The sequence below is a fragment of the Pyxicephalus adspersus genome, chromosome 1, assembly GCF_032062135.1.
Source record: "Pyxicephalus adspersus chromosome 1, UCB_Pads_2.0, whole genome shotgun sequence".
NCBI lineage: Eukaryota > Metazoa > Chordata > Amphibia > Anura > Pyxicephalidae > Pyxicephalus > Pyxicephalus adspersus.
In genome coordinates, this window is record NC_092858.1 from 169,841,373 (window position 1) to 169,868,073 (window position 26,701).

At 38.0% G+C, this 26,701-nt stretch overlaps 2 protein-coding genes across 2 annotated transcripts in view; one reads left to right on the top strand and one right to left on the bottom strand.

The window, feature by feature from the left end:
* Positions 1-3,537, top strand: part of LOC140321608 (uncharacterized) — a 38,116-nt gene extending 34,579 nt beyond the window's left edge. Inside the window, exons 7-8 of the mRNA XM_072398350.1 lie at positions 1,826-1,898; positions 3,413-3,537. The gene's annotated coding sequence lies outside the window, so the exon portion shown is untranslated. The remainder of the gene's footprint in view (positions 1-1,825; positions 1,899-3,412) is intronic.
* Positions 3,538-16,755: 13,218 nt separating this feature from the next.
* The window catches only part of LOC140321609 (CD226 antigen-like), a 33,139-nt gene continuing 23,193 nt past the window's right edge, over positions 16,756-26,701 (bottom strand). Inside the window, exons 4-6 of the mRNA XM_072398351.1 lie at positions 25,523-25,849; positions 22,897-23,211; positions 16,756-19,891 (exon numbers count right to left, since the gene is read on the bottom strand). Of these exons, the coding sequence (XP_072254452.1) occupies positions 19,818-19,891; positions 22,897-23,211; positions 25,523-25,849 (716 nt within the window). The 3' untranslated portion in view covers positions 16,756-19,817. The remainder of the gene's footprint in view (positions 19,892-22,896; positions 23,212-25,522; positions 25,850-26,701) is intronic.

Here is a 26,701-nt window from a genome sequence, read left to right on the forward strand (position 1 = left end):
ATACCTTAATAGAGTGTAAGCTCTTCTACCTTCTGTATTTCTATCTTATACCATAATAGATTGTAAGCTCTTCTACCTTCTTATCCAAGCAGATACAAAAATCTGTATCCTCCATTATAACCGAATAGTTTGTAGCCTCCCTTATATGCTAATATATAAATGCCTCCTGCATCCTACCCAATACCCTAACAGATTGTAAGCTCTTTAACCTTCTGTATTTATTCCCCATACCCTAATAGAGCCTAAGTTTTTTTAACTTTTGTATGTTCATCTTGTACCCTAAAATATATTAAACTCCCTCACTTTCTGTATACTCCCTTATACCAAATAGATTATCAGCTTTTCTGCCTTCATATTCACCCTAATAGAGAAATAGATTGTAACCTCTTCTTCTTACTGTATCCTCCATTATACCCTAATAGAGTGTAAGCTCTTCTACTTTCTGTATCCTCCATTATACCCTAATAGAGTGTAAGCTCTTCTTCTTTCTGTATCCTCCATTATACCCTAATAGAGTGTAAGCTCTTCTACTTTCTCTATCCTCCATTATACCCTAATAGAGTGTAAGCTCTTCTTCTTTCTGTATCCTCTATTATATCCTAATAGAGTGTCAGCTCTTCTTCTTTTTGTATCCTCTATTATACCCTAATAGATTGTCAGCTCTTCTACTTTCTGTATCCCCCATTATACCCTAATAGAGTGTAAGCTCTTCTACTTGTTGTTTCCCCCCCAATACCCTAATAGAGTGTAAGCTCTTCTGCTTCTGTATCCTCTGGTATACCCTAATAGAGTGTAAGCTCTTCTGCTTTCTGTATCCTCTGGTATACCCTAATTGAGTGTAAGCTCTTCTGCTTTCTGTATCCCCCATTATACTCTAATAGAGTGTAAGCTCATCCTCCTTCTATTTTTCTATTTTATACAATAGACTGTCTTTCACATTGTATTTCACTTTCTTCTTCCTAGCAGACTGAACATTCTTCCACTTTCTGTATTCCTATTCGGCTTGCTCCTACTTTCTGCTCATTTAAAAGAGCGCCCAAAACCCATTTTTTCAAACTTGCCTACCCGTCTTCTTCTGTCTCCTAAACCCTCACTACTTCCCATCTTTCCATATCCCCCTCTTATTGTGTGATACGTACTTCACCTCCTAGATTGTAAGCTCTTCGGGGCAGGGTCCTCTCCTCCTCTGTGTCATTGTCTGTATCTGTTTGTCATTTGCAACCCCTATTTATTGTACAGCGCTGCGTAACTATGGCACTATATAAATCCTGTTATTTATGATGATGATGATTATTATTATTAAGAATAATAATAAAAATAATAATTATAATAATAACTTTTTGAAATAAAAATAAAATAAATTAAAAAATCTTTTTTTTTTTAACTCATTTTTTTTTAATTTAGCAACAGTTTTGTTTTTAACCAATTATACATGTTATTGGAATAACATGGAAAAATAGGAATATTTGCAATTTACTGATAGAATTTACATGTGGTGGAAAGAATAAAAAGATCAATATATTTCCCCTGAGAACAAACAGAAGGATGCAAAATCTATGCGACAAGTGCAAGGCATTTTTTTTTTTTTGGCACCATGAAGCACAAAGCTGAAAATATACTAATGCTGGTCATCATCCAAAAGTGAAAGCAGATTCATTTTGTGGTTGCAGTCGCAGGGCTTCCTTCCAGACTCCCACGCCCTGCGCTCAGACTCAACATACAAGTACAAAGCATTCAAGTCATTTATTTGGCCGCAAGCCATTATTTTGATCTATGTCATGTTGTCATAGAAGTTGTTTTTCAATTTTCACTTTATAATAAACAGATTCCAGATTTTGGAAAAGATGAAGAATTTCAAGTGGAATATTAAAGTGATCCTGTCACCAACTTGAAAAATGGTAATAAAAATAAAGTTTTGTAAAGGTGTGCTTCCAGCTTTATTTCCATTTTGACCTTGGTAAGGAATGTGACCACTTCAGAAAGAGTCGATTGCCTGGTACAGCCCACTTCCTCTTTTGATATATATATCAATATATATTATATATATTATAATATTATAACCCTCTCCTTTTCTAGAAAGGGAAACATTTTTTAAATCAAATGTTGAAAACAAAGGGCTGAGCAGGTAAAGGGAAACTTGTAAAATAAAGCATATGACTCCATCTGCTGGCTTAAAGAAGTACTACATATATATATATATATATATATATATATATATATAGTGTATTTTTTTTTTTGGGGGGGGTGTCAATTTTAATATTTAATATTACATTTAAGATTAGATATGGTATTAAAGTTTACTTTGATATTTTCCTGTACTGTTACCACCCCCCACCTTTACCCCCAGTAATATGCTAATGGAACATTTGAATAAAACCTTTCCATTTTTCCATTTTCCTTTATTTTGGACTCAAGGACATTATATTTGGGAGCTGGGAAAACTGGGAACTGGGAAAACTGAACAAGACTAAAGGGAAGATGAGAGGGCAGATTTAAATTAAACTTTGTAACTCCAGAGGTTGCCAGGAGGTTCCTTGAGCTTTGGCTCATTGGCCACCAAGATGATGCCTGCATATTTTCATGGCCAACACCACTAGCTAGTGCAGGCAACATGAATCCAAGAAGCTTTTTTTCTGACTCTTGTAAACTATTGTAAGGGCTCCACAGGGGTAATTTGGTAAATACAGGCTGTTCTAGAATGTAGAAATTAAATACATACAAATACGACTTGTTTAGACCTAGTCATAATAAGGAAAACATCACAAAACCACTATGTTCTATTAGGCCACCAGGTCAAGTGTTCATGGTGGAAAAAATGTGTGAATACCTAAACAATAAATTCACATTTTGTCATTGTAGTGGAGACTGATTCTATATCAGATGTCTCAATCAGACAGAGAGAACCTGAAAGCAAGTAGGCAAAAAAAAGTGTAAGATACAGATACAACTACTTTTCAACTTCCCATTAATTATTTTGTAATTCTTCTGTTGAATATTTTCTTTTCCACGTTGCCTGCACCACCCAATATAAAATCTGCTATCAAACCATTACAGGCGCAACGTCCTTTGTTCAGCGAGTTCCGGAGAGCGGGCAGTGGGTGCATGAACTGCTCCGTCACTGATATTTTATCTTTATATTTACATTTCTCCTAATGGGCCGTGGTTTGCCAGACTTCACTATTGTTCTGTATGAAGATAAGGTGGGAGGAACCTAACCTGGAAACATCCTATTATTACATTGACTGAATGTGATAGGAAAAAATAATCCAGGCCATGATAAAAGATTTTATTTTATATTATATTGTGATTTCATGCAAGCATATGGTTTGTTTTAAAATGTGTAAATACAATGTATTGTATGGTATGATAAAACTATATTATAACAATAACAATCAAATGTGCTTAAATTCAGACTGGACAATAAAACACACTCCTTCACAAATAAAAGAAATGCAAACCGATTTCAAAACTTCCCAAGAACTGGACCCTGAAAATGTCAATGACACCTTGACCCAACGATTGGAATATGCTTACCTATCTCAGAAGACCTCCATGCAATAAATGGTTTTGTAATTGCAGAATAACCCTGGTCCTGTATTACTCAAATCCACGCCTCTGTACTAAATGATTATCCAAGGAAAGGAACATCCAAGAAAACCAGATCGTCTTCACACACACACACACATATACACATATACACATTACATTATCTACATATATTACTAATATATACCAATATTTAATGTACATGTTATTCTATGCAGACTTCCTGACTCCATGGGCCTGATTTATTAAAAATCTCCAGAGCTGGAGAGAATACACTTTCATCAGTGAAGCTGGGTGGTCCAGCAATTCATTTGCTATTTGTAAGCAAATGTTTTTAATCCTGGACCAGATCCATTCCAGGTTTGCTGTATCACCCAGCTTCATTGGGTGTATCCTATCCAACCTTAAGGAGCTTTAAATAAGTTTCCATGGCTGGAATTAAGCTAATGGAACAGGTTGGTTCAAACAAATTCCGAATCTCATGGTCATAGACAAGCAATATCCATGGTCATATAAACCCATAGGTGTAAGGTAATTGTGCTGTGTAGATAGCAATGCTGGGGTCTACACTGATAGAGCTGATAATGCAGCTTGGAAAGCATATGTTCATCTTTAACATACAAGGAAATGTCCAGTTTAATGTTAACTTTACCTTCACCTCAATGGTTGCAATATGCTCACCGATCTCATAGGACCCCCATGCAATAAAGGGTTTCACAATATTCTTAGAACCCAGAAAAACCTGGGTCCTCTATAACCCCAATCCACACCTCTGTACCTCTGAACATCCAAGAAAACCAGATGGTCTGGCAAGATATATATTATAGAATATTGTCTTTATATAGTAAATATATATTCTTATATATAACACAGATGTTAAATGCAGACTTTCTGACACGGAGGATGCTTCACACCTGTGAAACATCACTCCAATGGTTACAATATGCTCACCTATCTCATAGGACCACCATGTAATAAATGGTTTCATGAACAAAAGGACATCTAAAAAACCAGATGGTCTGGCAAGATATATATTATAGAATATTGTCTTTATATAGTAAGTATATATTCTTATATATAACACAGATGTTAAATGGTAACATCTATGAAGACTTTCCGACACCGAGGATGCTTCACACCTGTCAAACATCACTCCAATGGTTACAATATGCTCACCTATCTCATAGGACCACCATGTAATAAATGGTTTCACGAACAAAAGGACATGTAAAAAAACGGATGGTGTGGCAGTGCAGCTTTACATAGACACAAGCAAATATATATATATATTATATATAATATACATATTATAGTATATTGTCTCTATACATTAAATGTATCCTTATATAATGCAGATGTTAAATGGTAACTATCTATGCAGACTTCCCGACACCAAGGAAACATCACTCTAATGATTGCAATATGCTCACCAATCTCATAGGACCACCATGTAATAAATGGTTTCACAATCAAAAGGACATCCAAGATAACCAGATGGTCTGTAGTGTTTCTGAGCTCTGGGAAAGGGTAGGGGACACAGATAACTTTCAGAGAACTCACCAACATGCACTGGTTCAGATGTAAAAGTTCTCAAGTAGAACCAATATAAAACAATCAATAATGTAAAAGTGTTCAAATAAAGAAAGTTGCAGGGAAAGTATAACTCAGGCACCAAGAAATCCACATAATGCTACTCCACCCAACGCGTTTCGCAAGGGCTGGAATTTATGAGCCCCAGAACATATCTATGAAACACTTGCATTATCAAATATTTAGGTATGAAAAATGCAAAAACAAACTTCCACTATGTTTAAAGGCTTCTACACTAGCTAGATATAAAGCCCCACTCATCGTTCTATAATCGTTCATGAAACTTGCAACGGACAATGATGACAAATGATGATTCTTGGTTAAGATAAATGACTATCCTGGCCATTGGTTCATTGTTCTTATCTAGCATGTGTACAGTTGTTCTCACTCTCCAAGGGATCATTCACTGAGATAAGTGAAAGCAGTGAACATTCACAATGCAAAGATTTTTCAATCATGCAATGAAAATAACCAAAAACATAATTCTTTCTTGCCCATGATTGATTGGATGGCTGAAGTCACCTCAATATTTCTGATCTATTTCTTGAAATGTGATAATACACTTTGCTAAGTGAATGATCCAAATTAATTGACTAAATCAACCCAACCGACCCAGCATACATATAAGATATTCTGACTTTGCTTTGACTGGCAGCATGCTTGTGCCAAGTTGGTAACTACACATGCCAGAAACAGTCCAGGATTATCAGAACACGTGGAGTGCTTGTAATAGAATTGACACGCATGATACAAATAATTCATTTCTAGTTATACAAGACAACTCTATACTAACAGGAAACACCTTGAGATTTCTTATTTCTCTGTCTGTATTATATAACCAAAGACCCTTCCTGAGCAACCTGCAAGAATAGAAACTTGTAAAAGGAAATGTGTAGACCTTGGAAAAACACAAGAGTAACATAAATGATTTATAGATGTTTTGTCTTATATTGCAAATACAATAAGAAAGACTAAAAAATAAGAACATATGCAGGCCGTGACCTAATACTTTAAACAGGAGCCATAGTTCATTATGAATGTTTGAATCAGATATTCAGATTTTTGTTAGTTTGATCCCACAATAGGAATATTATTTAAATGGATTTTATTATTATTATTGAACAGGTTTTATATAGCAGCAACATAGTATGCAGCGCTGTAAAATCAAAATGGGTTGTACATGATAGACAGATACAGACAGTGACACAGGAGGAGGAGAGGAAGAGCTTACAATCCCATAAAGAATGATTCTGATGAAAAGAAAAACTCCCTGAACATCAACCATCTGTCCTCATCCACATGACCAATGCCATGACATTGGGGTACCGCAGCAGCTGCAGCTTACTTTATTCATGATAGGTACCTTTGGAACAGTTCTGTTTAGTAACTAAGGTTATGGCTTTATCAATACTCTGCATCATAACATTGATAAAACTTTCTTATAACATTACTATTAGCACAATATAGCATTACTAACCATTCTGCCAAACTTTATCTGTAACAACCCTCTGGCTGCAGATTCTGGAAGGCATCACCCTCACCATTCTAAAATCTGGGGTGCCACATCGATCTATGTTCCCAGCTGCACCACAATGCCTTGCGAACCAAACCTTTTGCTGCAGCCTACTATGCCCATCAGATAACATTTTTTGAGACACACCTTGATGGGTCCCTCCACCTCTTACCTAATAAGTCTCCACCCCCGAGGATCTCAGCCGGGTCCCCCCAACCGGATCCCAGAATAAAACAACCAACCGTCCCTATCAGGGCAGGAGGGAGGAATTTTACCACTCTGATTGTCCTCTCCTCTTCATCCCACCCCCCTTTTATACTTCCTAATCCCCGCCTGAACCCCTTCACCAATTACCTAAACTGACCCTCCCCTGACCTCCTGTTCCCCAGTTCAACCCTTAATTATCTGCTCTCCTTGCACCTGGTCATCACCTCCCCCTACACCTTCCTTCACCTTTTACTGTACACTCGTTCCTCTAGTGATTCATTAGAACAGCAAGCAGAGCTTCCTACCAAGCATATTGCTAAATACAATAAAGCCCAATACAAACTTTCATTTTTAATTAGATATGTATGTGCATTAAAACAAGAGGTTTTCAAAGTCTTAATTTGTTCAATTATCTAATGAGTGCTATTGCTATTCCTTAATTATGTCAAATTCCCCCAAAACGTTCTACAACATGCATTGAGGGTTTAGGTACTAACCTAGTGTTGGTCGAATAGCTCACTATTTAATTCGACAGCTATTTGATGGAATGGTGAGAAATTCTCCGGGTGATCAAATGCTGAATTCGAACACCATTGAAGTCAATGGTGCAAAAATTTGGGTTTTTTAAGGATCTTTTAAGGGCTGCAAAAGCAATCAGATTGCTGTTGCAGCCCTTTATTAGTTGTATGTGTTGTTGGAGAGAGTTCCTCTATCCAGCAACACATAATACAGCACCGCAGCAGGAATTGCTGTTGCTGTGCTTCTGCTATGTATTCTTGGATAGAGTTCCTCTATTCAAGAATACAGAGCACTACAGGGGATGAATGGGGACTTGTCCCTATTCCTGTATTCTTAGATAGAGAAACTCCATCCAAGAATACATAGCAGAAGCACAGCACGGCAACTGCTATTGCTGTTGCAGCACTGTACTATGTAATCTTAGGTAGGGTTTCTCCATCTAAGAATACAGGACACTACAGGTGATGAATAGGGACAAGTCCCCATTCATCCCCTGTAGTGCCCAGAGATCCTGCAATGACAGGAGGAATCATATTGTCATTGTGGGAAAAACTGTAAAAAAAAGTTACTTAAAAAAACACAAACAATCAATAAATTACCATAAAATGAATGTTAATTTTTACCGTCGAATCCTGTGTTTTTCGGGTTGGGTCTATCCGAATTCAAACACCCATATTCTGGTTGAATATAATGACAACACAAATTTGAACACAAACACTACTAACGACTGCTCTTTCACACATATTTAAAAAAATCATTTAACATTATTAATAATTCACAACTTCTCATAAAAACAACAGTATCATATGCAGATATTATATTTATACATCATACATTTATTGTAAACAATGTTTTATGCCAATCTTCTTGACACATTTCACTTGTTATATGTTCACCAGAAGAACAAATTTCAAAACTTTCATATGTGAAACAAATAGTTAAACAAATAAATTCATATTACTACCTAGATTCAGTTAATATTCCATATTACCTTGTTTTACCTACACTTACTTCATTCCTTTTTGATGCCACTTTTCTCAAAAGTGCCTTCTGTATCATACAAACATCTTTTACATGCAAAACATTGCTTAGACACAATATAATATTGTATATGTGCAGACGTGCAGAAAAACTTCTCTTATTCATATGGGGGAAAGCTATCTATTCTCTCTATTGAGTAACACAGTGTTCCACCTGAAAAACAAACTTATATATATATCTGTATATATGTCATATGTATTTAATCCCATCCAGTAATACCCCAATAAATTTTTTTCTCTCCTTCAATAAGGAAAGATATTTAATTGTACTATCTGGATTTTATTATATTAGTATTTATTAAGTGTAATACGTAAATTGTTTCTGAAGATGCCACTCTCAATGACTACACGTTAAATAAAGATATAACCATGTACATACCAACCTTTAGATCTTTAAATTAAATGTACAAAATTAACAGTATTATAATGATGTCGCATTTAATTAATAACTCAGATGATGCAGTGAAGTATTAGGATGGGTAGAAAACAATGAGTATTATAAGCTCTCCAAGCCAGCAGAAGATAGATTTTCCTGGGCAAACCTGGGTGATTCAACAAACCTGGAATGGATTTCAGGCAAATGATTTCAATCCTGAACCAAATCTATTCCAAGTTTGCTGGATCACCCAGGTTCCCTATCTTCTCCAGTCTTGGAGAGCTTTATTAAATCAGGCCCGTTATGTTAGACACAGAAATGTTATTACCGGTTCTTAATGCTTTTTTATGCCATGAATTGATGGTCAGCAGGTTGCTGTAGATAGATTCCTGAAAAATGGAGCAACAAAAAAAAAAACCCCTTCATTGGTTGGTATATATCCGGAGGAGTGGGACATCCCAGGCAATCTATATTTGCAAGCAGAATGCCCAACGTAATGTCCAAATGTCAAAGTGAGCTTCCATGATTGAAAAAAACTAAAATACAATTAATAACAGGCCAGGGACCGTCAGGATGGAGATCAAAGCATTAGATCAGGGGTGTCAAACTCTGGCCCACGGGACAAATCTGGCCCTCAAGGTCCTTTTTCTTGGCCTCCCAAAAATTCGGAAAATGAACTATATCTGGCCCGCCCGCCCTCGTTACCACCTCACATTATCATTTTCAATACATGCAATACATAGACATTATTCCTGTAGACCCATCATGTGACACAAAGCCTAGGCAATGATCACACGGTGCCTGACTACCAGGGGCATTGTGTTTGTTTCAATCCATTAGAGACTGCGTAGTGTAATATTTAGTGTCAGACAAATTTATGACGTGAAAGGATGAACAGCACACAGTCTGCATAAAAAGATAGAAATGAGCCTTTTCAACCTTAAAGTGTGTGTAGAGGGGTTTGTTTTTGTTAGTTTTAGAAGAAGTAGTAAACTTCCTCAATTTTTTCAATAAATTTCAAGTTTTGCCCCCCAACTTGGTCTAGGTTTTTAATTTCGGCCCTCTGTGTATTTGAGTTTGATACCCCTGCCTTAGATGATGTTGGATGTCCTGGACCTTGCAGGCTTTGTGGGCTCTATGAGGCTGCAGCTTCTAATGCACACTGTGAGAAGCTGCAGTCTGCTCATATTGCACAGCATCACCTGCTTTGTTGCTAACAACATTGTTACTTCTTCTGTTTTTGTATAGCAGAAATGTTTCCAGGCACCGGACAAGAGCTCAAATCTTTGTGAAAGTTTACACTGGAGCAAAGAAAGGAAAAGGGGTTAGCCAGAAGTCATTGCTGGACAAGCAGGATGAAAGAATTACAGCTGGCGGTGGAAAGATTTATGTACATACAGAAGCAATTGGGACATAAAAGGTGTTATTTCTCTTTTGCAGCACTCTCTGCCACATTGGGAGCCAATCTTCAGATAACGCCATTCCAAGAAGAGAAGGAGAACAAGAGTTGTAAACCTGTTCAGAGGTGTAAGTGATCGGTTCCTCTTCCTCTGCTAAAGGAAATCCTATTCTCCACGTTGAGACAAAGAGGACCAACCAAACACAACAAAATACTCAGATCTTTCCCAACGATAAAATATAAGGAACTAACAGCAATTAGAGAAATTAAGGGAGTAGCAGAAAAATGCCCTTGGGACTGAAGTAATTTAACTTGAGAGTAAATCTGATAAATCTGAAGTGGGGAATGGAAGAAAAAGAAACACAAAAGAGATAAAAGTATAAAAATAAAACTATGAGGAAGTATAACATAGAAACAAAAAACAAAGAAATAAAAAAATTACTAGGTGTATGACTTTCTGTATCAAAGCAAAAAGAAAACGGAAAAAGGAAGCTAAAACAGAACTAACTGCACTTAAATACCAGTGATCTGAAAATAAAACATTAAAACAAAAAGAAAATAAATGAAGTAAAAAGAAAGTCCGAGAAGAAAGAAGCAGAAAAGGAATAAATGAATAAACCATGGGGTGTGTTTGTAGAGCAGCAAATCTGACATTCAGCTGGCATTCTTTGGTGGAAAGTCTTTCTGGTCCATGTGTTTTCATTGGCAGTGATTCATTCTCCCGCACAGAATGTTTGGTGAATGTCACTTTCACTGCTTTATAAATAGACTTCCTATAGGTTCTGTTTTTTAAATGAGGATATATGCAATTTACATTAGATTTACATATGCAATTTCTTTAGATCCAGTCTGTAAGAATGGATTACCAAGATCAGTAGGTCAGTAGGAAGAACGCCTTTTACATTGTTGGGCATTGGGGAGAATGTCACTCTTACAGAAGCCAAAAAGATCATTGGTGCATGCCCTGTCAGTACTAAATCCCTGGCTAAAGTTCAGAGTACTCCATTGCAGCATGGCTTATTGTTATGGGCAGGTGACACAGGATTACCTGAGGAATCTTCTCTTCACCTGTGCATCCTCTAAGGAGTGATGGGCCGGTCACCCTAGTGGCCATTGGGCTGCTTTGCAGCCAGGAGGTCACCAGGTTGTGACCCCCAGGATCTCCCCACCTTGGAGTGACAGGGCTCAGATGACTTCAGTGTAAGAATGGCGTTTAGGCTGGACCACAGCGAGTCAAGGCAAGGTAGATGAACAGGCTGAGGTCGGGGCAAAAGTCAAAGTCAAAGTGTGGCGAAATCCAGGGAATCCAATTGGAGAGCTATCTGCCCTAGGGCTGGGAAATGCACTGGGTATTCAGCAACCTGAGCCTGAAAATAGAAAGGTTTAAAAAGGATTTAAAATCTGCTCATTGGCTGCAGCAGCCACTCCAGAATCCCGTTCAGCTGTGTCTGTACAGGGGATGCCAAGGGCAGAATACAATTCAAGCTACAGGAATGCAGCTGATGCTGCAGTTTGCTGAGCAGATAATTTGGATGGAGTGGCAACATTTATAGTTAGGATTATCTGGTGATTACCAGAAGTGTAAGTAAGTTCTTTCTTTCTTCCCAAATATTTTGTATTTTTGCATAAATCTGCTGAGCTTGCCCCAACTTGTGATCCTATGGAGCTGTCCTACTGACTGCATTGGAAGAGGAGGATGCAGAGGAGGGTACATAAATTGTCAAAAATAGCTTTGGCTGGGAGCGTGGAGAGAATTCTTCTCTGGAAAACCAAATAGCAGTCAAAACCTGACAGGGGCCTAGATTTGCCAAAAGGTTTGACTAGACATACACTTAAATGGATAAAAAATATTTTTAAATCTGGAACTACTTCCGACTACCAAACATTTCAATTCAATATTTTTTCAATCCGGCATCATAAATAGTTATATGTGCATGCATCACCCTCTAAAGGACCAATATAGTAACATACATTGTACTTTGGTCAAATAAATGTGACTCGTTTATTTTTTTATAGTATTTAGTATATTTTATTTCACATACACATATGTATAACATTTTTAGTAATATATATCCACTCTGGCTCTCTTCTTAGCCTCTTGCTGATCAATTCCTTTCTTCCTTGCACCTGAGTGCAGGTGCATATAACCCAAATCAGGATTGGGTTGGGCCAAGGAACCCACCCTTTCACTCTCTTGGCCGGCTCCAGGGCCCTAAATGTCCCTGGTTATATTGTGGATATATTGTGACAGAGCGTCCCAAACATTTCGGGGAAAGTGTATAAAAGGCTCCAGGGAAAGAGTTTTTTTAAAGTGTATGTAGGTTTTTAGAAGGAAAACCAGGAACTTTATGGCACTGGAGCCAGCCAAAATGGGCTGAGAGAGAGCCAGAGGAAAGCCAGCAGCCAAACAGTACTACAAAGTTGTGAGTTAACAGTACTGATATAGTGTATGTGTTAGGAAGAGAGGGCACCAAGTGAGGTAGGCAGATGCCCAGCTAGGCTAATGTTTAGCCTATGTTGTGAATAGGGATGAGCGAGCTAAATTTGTAAGCGAGTAACATTTAAGCGAGAACGGCCTTGTGATTCGCCATGAAATTGTGTTCTCACCGAACAAACGAGGGGATAAGCAGGGGGCGGCAACAGCGACTATTTCCGGCGGGAATGGGGTGGCTGGGAGTGAATCATTTGCTCCCAGGATGCACAGCAAGGCCCAACAGCCCGATCAGGAGAGATCTGAGCAGAGTCATATATACAGGAGGAAGGGGTAAGTCACTCCATCTTGTGTTCTGGGTGAAGGATAGAAGCAGGGAGAGATGTGCATTGTGACAGGGACAGGTTAGGAGCCTTCTGTATATCTGTATATATAGCAGTTTTTCATGCTACCTGGTCCTATTTAGCAAAAAAGACTGCTGCAAAAAAATTTCTGTTCTACTCTAAAATATATACAGATAAATCAGTTTTTGATACCTCTTGCTATTTACTAAAGAAGACCTTTTGGTACAGGAAAATTTCTGATAATGGACTACATCCAGCTATCCATGACACTTACCGATGCGGTCTCCCTGGCCATAGCTGACCAGAGGCCACACACTGCTACTGCTCTTGCTGCCCCACGCTCTGTCTCTGGTCCTCTATCCTTTTGCCTAATGTCACCGCACTACTTCTCCACCACTTTATGGGTGGCTTTCCTAACACGTCATCCAGGTCATGATGTTAGCTAGCAATGTGGTCTCCTACTGTTTTGACAGCAGAGACTTCTGCTAGTGGGTTGGGTTGACACGGAGTGCCACCCTTTCTCAATGTCCTAATGTTTATGCTGCCTTCTGTACGCTGTCCATCACACAAAAACCCTATCTGCCTGCTGTCACTTCACCTGCAATTTTCTTGAAAACCACAAAGTCTTTTGGAACTTTTGTATTCCCTTGTTGCCACTGTCCCTCTACACATACCTAACAAATTTGATGGTTCTAACATGTATAGGGGCTTTGCTATTAAGGTTTAAAGTCGGCCCATTGACTTTAATAGAATTCGCAAAATCGTTTCGCCGAAATTTTGCTAGTTGTGATGCTGTGGAGTGTGCTGTAACAAAGGGAATAAATACTGCTGTTATTTTGGACTTTAGGAGTCTGCTGCCTCTTGTCTGCCCGTAAGCATCCCGTTAACATGAGCAACCCCCAGGGATATACCACAATATATATATATTAATATAATACTATTACTATTTAATTATTACTATTATTATAACATATAATTATATAATATATTTATTTATGTATATGTCTCTATCTCTCTCTCTCTTTATATATATATATATATATGTATAATGTTTCAATTGCAGTAATCCCCTCCCTACTTTCCCGCATTAGTGACAATGACAAATCTTTTCCTGCTGAGTGAAAGAAACATAGCTATCAGAAACAGGAAAATCTCTGGCTCGGGACCAAAGTTATTAGGGCGGTGTAGGAGTGACTTCCTGTGGGTCAGGAAGATGAAGAATTGTGAAGATAATGGAGACCAATCTCTGTACAACTCAGTCCCTGTACACTATGACTCAGTGGATGAGACGTAAAAGAAAGAATATTTTTAGAAATTTGACTACTCTAGGGCAAATTTGGCAGCTTTTGGTGATTTTAGGGAAAGTACCATCCTTTTTTAAAATATTTTTAGTAACAACACTTAAATGATACAATCATTTTGTCTTTTTTTCCCTGAATGATTTAACTTCTGTTTCATGTTGGCATCTAGGGATATTGGGGCTGTGGGTAGCATTTTGCAAAAGGAAATGTTTAAAAATTATTTTTAAAGATGATAATTAAAAAAATAAGAGGGGTGATACGATTGTTTAAAATCATTGAAATCACAGATCTAATGTAACTATAGGTAAAATAGAAATGACAAATATGATGAATCTATTACCAGTTGCTTTTATGATCTAACATTGGGGTCTATGCAGGTCAGTATGCGATGCCAGGTATTCCAACATTCTCTGGGATGATCAGTTAGGTCACTCTGGCCTGGCCAATCAGGAAAGGTAAAGATCAGTTACCCAATGGCAGCGCCAATGATGGAGCATGGGCAGGGAGTTATTATTTTTATTTAGAGAATTTTTATTTAGTCTATACATATTGGTCTGTTTACAAACCAGTGAATCTGACAATTAGCAAACATTCTCTGCAGGTGAATCTTTAAAGCGCATGAGTTTTAATGGAAAGTTATTTTCTAGTACAGGTAGTCCTTTAGCAGATGTCAATGGTATAGTTAATCAGTCCATGTTTTCATAAAAATTTATTGGGTCTTGGACAAAATTTTTAATCTATGTATACCTTATGCTACAACATTGAGTATTGATTAGCAAAAAAAAAAAAAAACCTTCTTTCTTCTTGTTTTTTATTTTCATGTATATATTAAGTTTTCAGGCCACAACCAACTACTACTGAGAGATCCTAACATTTATAAGATAGAGGTAATCCCCAGGTTAAGGACATCTGACATACAGACATCTCCTAGATACGAACTGGGCTTCCCTGCTCCCTTGTGTGCAGAATAGAGGCTTGGAGGAGAGGAGGGGCGGTTTGCATGACATACAGAAGAAATCTTTAGCTAAACACAGCTGAGGTTGTGGGTGATCCTAAGAGCTTAGCTGATCTGTACCATCTGGTAACACTTTAATGCCAGGAAAAACTCTGCAGTTGTTTCTTTTTGCATATCAAAGCACAGCTGGCTCCAGAAGTTAATGAATGTCTAGGCTCCATAAAGTTCTTTTTTGTTTTTGCTTTGTTTGTGATTAACTCACAGTGAGGAGTTTATACAGTAACTGACACCACACTGCCTAATATGTTGAGACATCTGTACTAATTGCATTTATTAAAATAATGTACCTGTTCCGACTTACATACAAATTCAATTTAAGAACAGTCCCTATCTCTGATTTTAAAGGTTCAACATGCCAGCTTAAAAGATAGAATTCCCAAAAGAAGTTTAAGAATTAAAGTGAATTTTGTGTGGGAATCTACTCTGAAATACCTTTGCAGCTACTCACGTCCCAATTCAGAAGAAAATTGATCCTCTACAGCCATGCTGATCGGTCACTTTTTTAATGTGGGAGTTTTTGACTTGTATGCAGTTTAGAAATTTTGAAGAGTATTTTTTCAGTTTGGAATAGAATCAAAAAAAGATTGGAACCAGAGTAGATCAGTGTTTCTTGACATTTTTAGCAGTATTATGGATCATCAGCCTTTTACCTTTTCTGAGAGGGCTTGGAGAAGCTCATGATATATTAGCATGGTGGTCAGTGGGAATAATGTCATCCTTACAGATAGCCAAATAGATCATTGGTGTCAGTGGTAACCGACCTGAGAGGCACAAACTTCCCATTGCTCAAAGAACCCCCAGCAATTTCTGGAGGAACCCTAGGGCTTCACAGAACCTGGGCTAATAGACACTGGCTAATATTGTTGTCTATGTCACTTTTGGAGAGATTTGTCCTGACTAGAGCAAGAAATTCCAAAATTTTAGCTGTCAAAGCAAAATTTGAGAAAAAAACGCTCCAATGGGGATACAAGGGACAAATCTCTATGTGAGGATTGTGCTCACTTTGGTGAAATTGATTCTCAATTCCAATTGTGCCTCCAAGACAAGAAATGAAGAGAAGTCCACCCAATAGGAGATAGTAAGCTTTAACTCTTCACCACCTTATCCAACAAAAAAAAAGGTTGGGCCCTATGTACAGTGTAACTTGTTGCTTTTACTTGTCCTGGGGTTTAATGTACAAGTGGAACTAACAGCCAGAAAACTATCTGAAAGGCCATGGAACCATGGTAAAGCCAGGCATGGGCCTTGAAGGAGCCGGGGCTCAGGACGGTCACCCAAAGCACCCCATTGAGGATTAGTCACCACTTCTAAGCTCCTCTTAAAGTCCTTTTGTTGTGAATTGCTGACCATTTCATATCCCAACCCAAAAAATCTGTAACAATGCATTTCATTGGATTAAAAATACCATTTTTATGTTGCCATAAACCCGATTCTTCAGCCTAGTTGGCTCATGTGTATCCATTAAAGACAAGAATGAGTTTAATTATATTTTTATTCCAAAATAAATATTCCAATAAGCAGCATTTATTGAGGTTTGTTATATTTTAATTTTAAGGTGTATGTAAAATAATATATTTAAATATTTTGTTGTGAAATTATATAAGCTTCACCTGTTTTTCTGTCCAGCTATCTCTGCTCCGATGGTAGCAGAGCTCAGTAGCTCAAGCTAAGATTTGCCCACAGCTGAATGAACTGAACAAGTAACTTCTCACATATTCTCCTTCTTCTGTTTGTTCAAATGCTCTGTACAAAGTTTATATCAGAGAGAGAGCCTAAAAGTAAACCACTTCTGCTGTTCCGTCCAATACAAAACTGACAGTGCTCTGTGAATTCAATGTCAAGGGTGAATATTTAAATACCTGTTTATAAATAATAACAGACAGATATACCACAACCACTGGAAATTTAAAAATGATAACTGAACCAAAATGAATATGCTTTTTTAAAGAATATCAAAATCTAAAGCAAAAATCTAATATATTGCAGCTTACCAACACCAGATGTAGTGCTGCATTAGTGTTCTTTTTTCAAATATTTTAACTTGGTGATTCCACCAATAACACACTTCCCAGGATGACAAAACTCACTCTACAGCAGTGTTTCTCAAACTTTAAGTCTTCACGGAACCATTCCCATAATTATGATATCCACAGCTCATAGTACATTAGTGTGGTGGTCAGTGGGAAGAATGCCAATGTTCTAGATAAAAAGATCATTGGGGTCACTTAACCTGATTAAAAGTCACAAACTGCCCATTGCTAACCCCTAGCAACATCTGGAGGAACCCCTGACTGAAAAACACTTCCCGACATTATAAGGTCTAGTGTTGGTGTTCGAATTCGGGTTGTCCTTAAATTCGACCCGAATATGGCTGTTCGAATTCGGATACGAAAAACACAGGATTCGATGGTGAGGAAATCCTCCTGTCACTGTGGGACCCCCGGGCACTAGAGTTAAATGAGGACAAGTCTCCAACTTCATCACCTCTAGTGCTCTGTAAACTCCGATGTCAGCTCAAGCGCCATCAGGATTTTCCTTTCCCCAGCCAATCACAGAGCACTAGAGGTGAATGAATGGGGAGACATATCCCCATTTAACCTCTAGTGCTGGGGATTGCACACTGATCTCAATGAATGTGGCTGTGGCATCAAATAAAAAATAAAACTGCAAACTCCAAACCTTCTCTTATTGTCCATAACATAAACAGATCTGTAATCCTCAATGTATTTGGTAGCAGTTAGCATTAGCAGAATACACAGGATATTATCAGTCTATAAGGTTTACATCAACAGGTGTTTTTGGAAAATTATTAGACAGCTCCAGTAGTATAAAAGGGAGGAAATAGGAGTTCAAAGTTCATTTTTGGGAGTTACATACCCTATAACCCTTACAAAAGGTAAGTGAAATGTTGACGGAACAACAGGCACCACATAGTGGCTGAAAATCTTTCATTTTCTTAAAAAAAAAAATTGTTAAAAATAAATTGTAACAATTAGTTTGGATAGAGGATCTTTCACTAAACTGGTAGGGCGCTTATGGTGGACCAGCCCTCTTCCAAATCCTTATCCCTGTCTTTTGCCACAGCACCTAGCCAAGGTCCATCTCCGTCTTTCCGGGTAACAGTCCAGTGTCCAATGCAACAAACAGCATGAGACGTCTTTTTATGATATTTCACAAACTCAACTTGGAATGAGGGTGATGGCACACCAACAGACAAGAGTAAAGTAAGTACTGTATCCCTAATTTTCCTTTTACATTATAGGTGGTTTTGTGAGGAGAAGGGGCCAAGCCAGCAAGGTTGGCTCAGAGTCTAGCACTCTAGCCTTTGCAGCGCTGAGTCCCATGTTCCAATCCCAAACAGGATGCTATCTGCATGGAGTTTGCAGGTTCTCTGTGTTTGTGTGGGTTTTCTTTGGGTACTCTGGTTTCCTCCCACCTCCAAAAAACATGCAGTTAGGTTAATCAGCTTAATAGGGTTAAACAGATTTCCTCAAAAATTGTCCTTGGACTACGTTAATGACATATGACTATAGTAGAAACATTGAATGGATTTTGTGAAGTGCTGCGTGATATGTCGGCATTATATAAAAACTGGAGAATAGCAATAAGAGTTTAGTGGAAAATCCTAATAAACAAACTAACTAAATGTAACACAAATATGGAACAAAATGCCACATACAGCATGTAATAGTAATATCAACGGGGTCAGTTTCAGACAAAATAGGACCCTGGATAATTATAGTGGGGACTCAATAGAGTGAGGACCAATTGCACAATGCTCCAACTCCCTGCACCCCTGCTATTTGGTTTAATTACAGCCCTGGGGAGAGTGGGGGTCCTGGGCAATTGCTTACCATAAAACCCTTAGAATCAAGAGCTTCAAATATAATATATGGATAAATACAAAATACATATGATGGAGAATTCTACATATAAATTCAATACGAAAAATGTAAAGATTGTTGTTTTATCCGCTTAATAATAATTTTTACTAAACAGCAGCTAGCAATAGATGAGCTGAAGCAGCTATGACTTTTTTCCCTATCTGTAATACAAAAGTAGAGTAACCTCTCAAATTCGGCAAGAAGAGGGGGACCGACATGTCAAGAATGATATACGTCTCCAAACCATGCAAGAAAAGGAGTCCTCAGTCTGTGCAGTGTTATGAAGTATTGGAATAGTGCTAGGTTTCTATATCCTGTAATATATGCTTATTAAGTGCTTATTGTCATACTAACAAAAACATATAAAAAGGTTTAAAAATGTGGATTTTGTAAACTTTTAAAATAAAAAGGGCAAAAACATTACAATTCCCCTTAAGGAGGAGCTCCAGTGTAAAATCCAAAAGTTCCCAGATTTGGTTTCTTCACCTGCAGATTTGGAATTATTGGTTGCTGTTACCATCTGGTATCCTCATACGACTTCTACCATCAGGTTATAAATAACTCTCACTGGCAGGTCATTGGCATACTAATAATGAATGAATGGCATTTCTTCCTCATATCTGACCTGGCATAATGGTGGACATGGTGGGCTTTAAAGCCATAAAAGAATCGATAGAAAAGTGAAAGTCAGTGCAATCATTTCAGGCTTGACACGGTTTGCAAAACCTAAATGAAAAAGAACAAAAAACAGAAAAGGAGTTTATATGGAGTTATAGGACTAAAGGATCTAACTCAAGCCATTCTCTATAACAGTACATCCCAACCTTTCTAACATGGGGGAACCTTTGAAATAACTTTCAGGTCTTTATAATAAATGTTTGGGCAGTGGAATTAGGCCTAATGTATATATTACAGGAAGAGTGTCACTAAAAATATCCACAGCATGAAAAAGGTCCTGATTCCTCTATATAGATAGAATTGTGGGGATGTCACTAGAGGGGTCCCCTAGGAGGTCCTGACTTACCTATATAGATAGAATTCTAGAGGGGTCACCACAATTGGAAGGAGGTTCCTATTCTACTATTTAGCTAACAATATTTAGTGATTCACTAGAAGGATGATCAACAGGAGGAAGGAGGTCCTAATTCTCCCATATAGATAGAATTGAGAGAGTAAATCATTAGAGGGGTCACTAACTAATCAAGTCCTTATAGATTAAATTGTATGGTGTATCAGTAGAGAGGTCCCTAGCAAGAGAAGGAGATCCTCATTTCCCTGTATAGATAGAACTCTTTGGTGTGTCACTACAGGGTAAATTGGAAGGAGACCCGTGTTCTCCTATTTAGATGACACTGAGTGGAGGATCACTTGAAGGATCATCAGCTGGAGGAAAGGTCCTTATTCCTCTTTATCGAGAAAATTGTGGTGTTTATTACTGGAGGAGTCACCTGCAGAAGTAAGGAGGTCCTTATTCCTCTTTATAGAGAAAATTGTGGTGTTAATTATGGGGTTCATTACTGGAGTGGTCACCTGCAGGAGGAAGGAGGTCCTGATTTCCCTATATAAACATATTTCTTTGCTGTATCACTAGAAGGATCACCAGCAGGAGAAAGGAAGTCCTGATTCCCCCATGTAGATAGAATTCTGGAATAAGACAATAATAGATTGCTACTTTACCAATTAAATTAATATTTATGCCACATCTCACTGTATCAATCCAAAATAGCAGAAAAGTATTCCAAAATAATATTTTTCTGTTATTGAGAATTCTGGAATATATCATCTTCACTCTATATCATCAGTCTTCACTCCCCTATATAGATAAAATTGTGGGGTGTATCAGTAGACGGGCTCCTAGCAGGATGAAGGAAGTCCTAATTTCCCAGTATAGACAGAGATTTGTGTCATTGGAGGGCTCAGTGGAAAGGAGACCCTTGTTCTCCGGCATCATAAGCAGCAGAAGTAAGGAGGTCCTAATTCCAATAAATGGATAGAAAAGTGTGGGTGTCACCAGAGGGGTCACCAGTAGAAGAAAGGAAGTCCTGGTTCTCCTACATATATAGAATAGAGGGATCACGAGCAGTAAGAAAGATTCTCCCGTTTCAAAATAATTGTGTGGGTATCACTGGAGGGATCACCTGCAGGAGGAAAGAGATTCTGGTTCTTCTATATAGACAGAATTGTGGTGAAGGAGATCACTAGAGGGGGTCCCAGCAGGAGGAAGGAGGTCCCGATTTCTCTATATAGACAGAATCCTATACTCTATCACTAGAAGGATCACCAGCAGGAAAAAGGTGGTCCTAATTCCCCTTTGTACTTTTAGATAGAATTCTGGAGTAAATCATTAGAAGGTTTACTAGCTGGCGGAAGCAGCTCCTAATTCTCCTATATAGATTAAATTGTGGGGTGTGTCAGTAGAGGGGTGACCAGGAGACGTATGGAGGGCCTGATTCCTCTATATAGTTGGAATTGTGACATGTATCACTGGACAGATCACCAGCAGGATGAAGAACGGAAGAACAGAGGTGTGGATTCTCCTATACAGATCCTTCATTAGACCTTATTAAGAATATTGTGTCCATTTCTAGGGATCTCTCTTACAATTAAATATTGGTAAGATGAATCAAGAAATGGACAACAAAAATGGTCAAAGACTTGAGGGATAAAACACATCATAGAAGATACCGTATGTACTGTCCTGAGGAATAAGGAAAAGGGGGAGACATGTCCGAAACATTTAGGTAGTTGATGCTACTCAAATGAGAGAATTGATGGTTAAATAAACAATTAGGGAATTAGCATTATTAGAATTAAAGGTGAGGACAGAGATTGATTTTGATAGATAATGATATAAATAAGGAATTAGATATATATATATATATATATATATATATATATATATATATATATATATATGTGTAATTACAAACATAGAGACATATATAAGGATATAAATATTTATACATTTTTTTCAAGCTGGAACAATTTGTTGTTTCATAAGAAGAAAGAAAGATACCCTTAAGAGGTATCCACTGCTCTAATATTTCACATTGAATACAAGCTCCTAAAGAGTTTCTACCTTCAAACAAAAGGTGGCTATAGGATCTAATGAAAACTTTATGGAATTTGCAGCAATCGTTTCTTTTTAAGGAATGGTCATTAGTAAGATTGGCATCTTTAAAGAACTAAGTAAGTGTTTGTATATCTATCTTTTTAGGAAAAATGAATTTATGTGATAAATTGAATTAAAATTGTAATTATTTCTATTTAAAATCATATAAGGAGCAGTTAAGATTTGTTCTTCTGATGAAGTTGTAATAGGCGAAACGTGTCAACAGCAAAACCTTGTCTTTATGAAAGAGAATTTTCACGAAGAAAGTCTGTATACTAAAAAAAGTTTGGTTTTCTAAAAAACAAAATATGTTTTAATGTATGTTAACCAATATGGTTGTTTTTATTGATAATTAAGAATAAATATTATTTAAACTGTGGTTGTAAAGATTTAGAGATTGAGAGTGCCTAAAAAAATCCACAAAAAGAAAGCACGTGTTGCAAATTCTCTTTTCTGTTCATAGTTGATGCTTGGCACACACAGAGGTAGGGAGTCAGACTAAAGTGAATTTAAAGTCTAATTCTAAAATTATCAAAAGAGCAAACTCAGTGGATCATCAATGACTGTGTATTGATCTGTTTGCCTGCAGTTCCACTTTAAAGAGCACGGTTTTACTTACTGTAAACCTGTAATTTTGTTTTACCAACTGCGGAGCCTTTTGGAAAATTGTTGAACACACATTTGTATTCTCCTTCGTCACCAATGGCGGCATTCAATATGGTAAGGGCAGACACATGTGTCAACTCCATACGCAAATCTACCAGCTTCTCAAATGGGGATTTGATGCTTACGTCACCATTTTTGTAAATGGCGATGAGGGCTTCATTCTTCAACCAGGAGATTTGAGTGATGTTTTCTGGGTTACGCTGGTGACATTTAAGAGTTGCGCGATCACCAACTTTGACTTTATGGTTCTTTTCAATCAGAACCTCTCCTGAAAGTTAAAAAAAAACAACTACATAAAAAAAAAAACAAAAGTGAGATTTACAAAGCTTTGACACACAGAACAGAAATATACCACAAACCGGAAATATGATTTGCATTAACACATTTTCATCAGCAGATGTCGATAGTTTTGTGTGTTAAATGACACCCAGAGTCATAGAGAATAAACAAATTCCATAGGGTAACAATTGTGTATGTGGCAGGAATGGGGAAAGGGGTTGAGAGTTGAGTAATTTTTATTATTCATCAAAGACTTGGCTAAAACTTGGCTATGGAAGTTTTGAAGCGCATGTGGTAAAAAGCAGATGATTTTCGAGAACAACAAAGTTGAACATAGGAATTTGTTCTTACAAGGACAAAACATTGATTTATTTAATATTCAAAAAATATATCTGGCTCAAAAAAATGACAGTAACACTAAAATCACATATCGTACATCAATGACCTAAAGGTTCAAAATGAAAATCTTTACCGATACACAATGGAATGGATCTAGTTCAAGACTGAACACATTTGCCAAATATTAGCAAATTCCTTTAGGAAATCCATTCTCCAAGCTTAGAGAGCTCAAAAAAATCAGGCCTATTGCGGAATTCATAAGAAACAAAATGGCGCAAGAATGGGTGGGTTCCAAATCACACTGACAATCAAGGCAAAAACTGAAATCACAGAATGATTGAACTTTATTATCACAAAAATTAGGGGTGTAGTCGTAAAAAAGAAGAAAGGACACAATACTATCCATGACGTTCCCACCCCACTACACCCCTGCCTCTGTGTCACTCAAAGGGGATAAAACACCCCCAGAGTGACGCCATAATACCAGAACCCACTTTCTCATCACAGGTCCAAGCATGCGATGGGAGAGTGGACTGGTTGTGTTCAAAGAGACAACCCGTCCACTTCCCTAAGCCTGCAATTCAATACAGGATACATGGTCCGCGGCTCTTGCCGGTGTTCCTCCCTCAGCAGGGTTCTTCTCCTGACCCTGCGGAGCCGCGGACCACCAAACAATTCTTTGTAAAAAAAGAGTAGGAATGCGTGTTCACTCCCGAAAAAAGTGCCCATCCCATTACACCCCCTGACAACAACCCATATTGAGACTCATAATTTAGCTCAGTAGTGTGTTTGGCCCTCACAAGCCTGTATGCAATCCTGAATCCCAGAGCTGGATAAAGGCATCAGTGAACTCCTGGATAGTCTGAGGTTCTACTTTGTAGAGTCAGACACCAACACATCAGGTCCACGAGTCTCTATTGGATTCAAGCCCGAGGAACATGGAGGCCAGTCAATGGAATCAATGTCTTCAACATCCAAGAACTGCCTACACACATTGTCCTGCACCAGGAGAATCTTCACCACTGCACCAGTGTAAGATCCTAAAATGGGTCTGAGGATTACATGGTCGTCTATGTGCTACCCTCCAAAGATATATTACATCCAAACCATCACCTCTCCACTCCCAAATCAGTCATGCTGGATAATGTTTCAGACAGCTTAATGTCCACCATGGTTTCTCCATGTTTGTCACATGCGGTCAATGTAAACCTGTTCTCATTTGTGAAGAAGTTAGAGCACCAATGGTGAACCTGCCAAGTGTTCTCAGGCGTGCGTCAATTGTGCAGCACAGTACCGGGCTGTAAACACAGGTCTCACTACTGGACATTGGGCTGGCATGCCACAATATTAGTGTCTGTTTCTGACAATTTGAACAGAAACATGTACATGAGTAGCCCACTGCAAGGTAACTTGAGTATCATTTCCATGCTCTTGAAACTTCTAGGAGACACATTGATGACACTTATGAATGTGCAATTCTGGACTATCTGGACTACCTGTCCCATCTGAATAGGCTGCAGATATCTCCTCAACTACTGTAAAATACCAGTGGTGACAAGAACATTAGCAAAATGCAAAGCTGATGAAAAATCAACCAGAAGGTTGGTTTGCTGTTTGCCCCACCTGTTGTTGTTTTCATTTACACCAAAGCAGCAAATTCACGATTCCTTATGTTTCCTAATTGGACAGATCAATATGCTCATTGCCCAAGGAGCAACCTCTGGAGGAACCTTAGGGATCCACAGAACCCTGGTTGAGAAACACTGCCCTAGATGTTCTCCATACTCCATACAAAGGTCTTTATTCTTTTTAAGTCACTGACTCCTACAGTATTAGTTCTATCAAACTAGCAGTTTCAGAAGGAGGTTACTATTTTCAGGTTTCCTTTAAATTAGCCAACACATACAAATGAAGGTGAAGATGGGAAATCCAACATAGAAATTCCATGGATATTTACTTACCGGGAATTGACAGACACACCCGTCCTTCTTTTGCCCCTTCTGGGAAGACATTGAAAATACAGGCGTAACAGCCTTCATCTTCTAATCTGGCCTTATAAATAGTAATGGTTGACTCGTTCAAATACGATATGCTGAAATTCATTAGATTCTCATATGGTTTGTCCACCTTGAATCCTTTTCCTTTTATGTACGTAGCCAGTTTGGTTTCGATGCCTTTCCCTATCTTCTTCCAAGTCACCTGATTTAGGTTATCGGATTTTGTCAAAAGGCACTTCAAGGTGGCGCTTTCCCCAAATTCGACCTCTACATTTTTAGTCTGGATACCCACTGGGAAGACCAAGCACAATAAAGCAGTAAGTGAATGTACTGAGAAATGGTTGAATCAATAAGATCAGCTAATTCTAGCAGAGTGTGAACACCAGAACAATGACATTCTCTTATTTGCTGCCTATGGGTCTGTCTAATGGAGAGGAACCAGGTAGGTTTTACAGGCACCCAGCAGTTAGACACTGGCATGGGCAGTACTGTGATTACAGTGACAGGCTGAAGGCTGTACACAGACTTCTAAACTGCCAAATAAATAATATATTTTTCAAAATGGTTTTGGTATCCATAATAAAAATTTGTCATATGAATACATTTGTAATTACAGTCAGACCTGTCAATAAATTCTTCCAGATTTAGAAATTATAAATTGGAATGTGTTTTTTTTTGACAATGAGAATGTCGATGACAGATATGGCAAAGCTCATTAAGGTGGAACATGGTCAACTAATAGATAATTACAGGTCAAAAAGTGGAGCAGGTGTCCTTGTCTGGCATCCAAACTGGCCCTACCCAGCTATACCTATCATTGTGACAGACTCAGGAAATACTAAATTGTATTATAGCTGCCACATGTCCAATTGGAACTCAGATTGCTCAAATACCAAGTTCCAATATGAAGTCAAATCTGTGATCCAAGTCAGAATAAACTTTAATCTAAACCATCTGAGCACCATTACTTTTCAACCTCTTTAGTTCAGATATCACGATGGTTTAACAACATTTTAACACCTCCTTCATTCAGTTTGGTTGTTTTTGGGCTTCAAGATGGCAGCTGTAGAACTTAGGGCCATTAGCTTTCACTCTCACCAGCCCAGCCAACATATGTGGCATCATCAGCTTTAGTGACAGTGA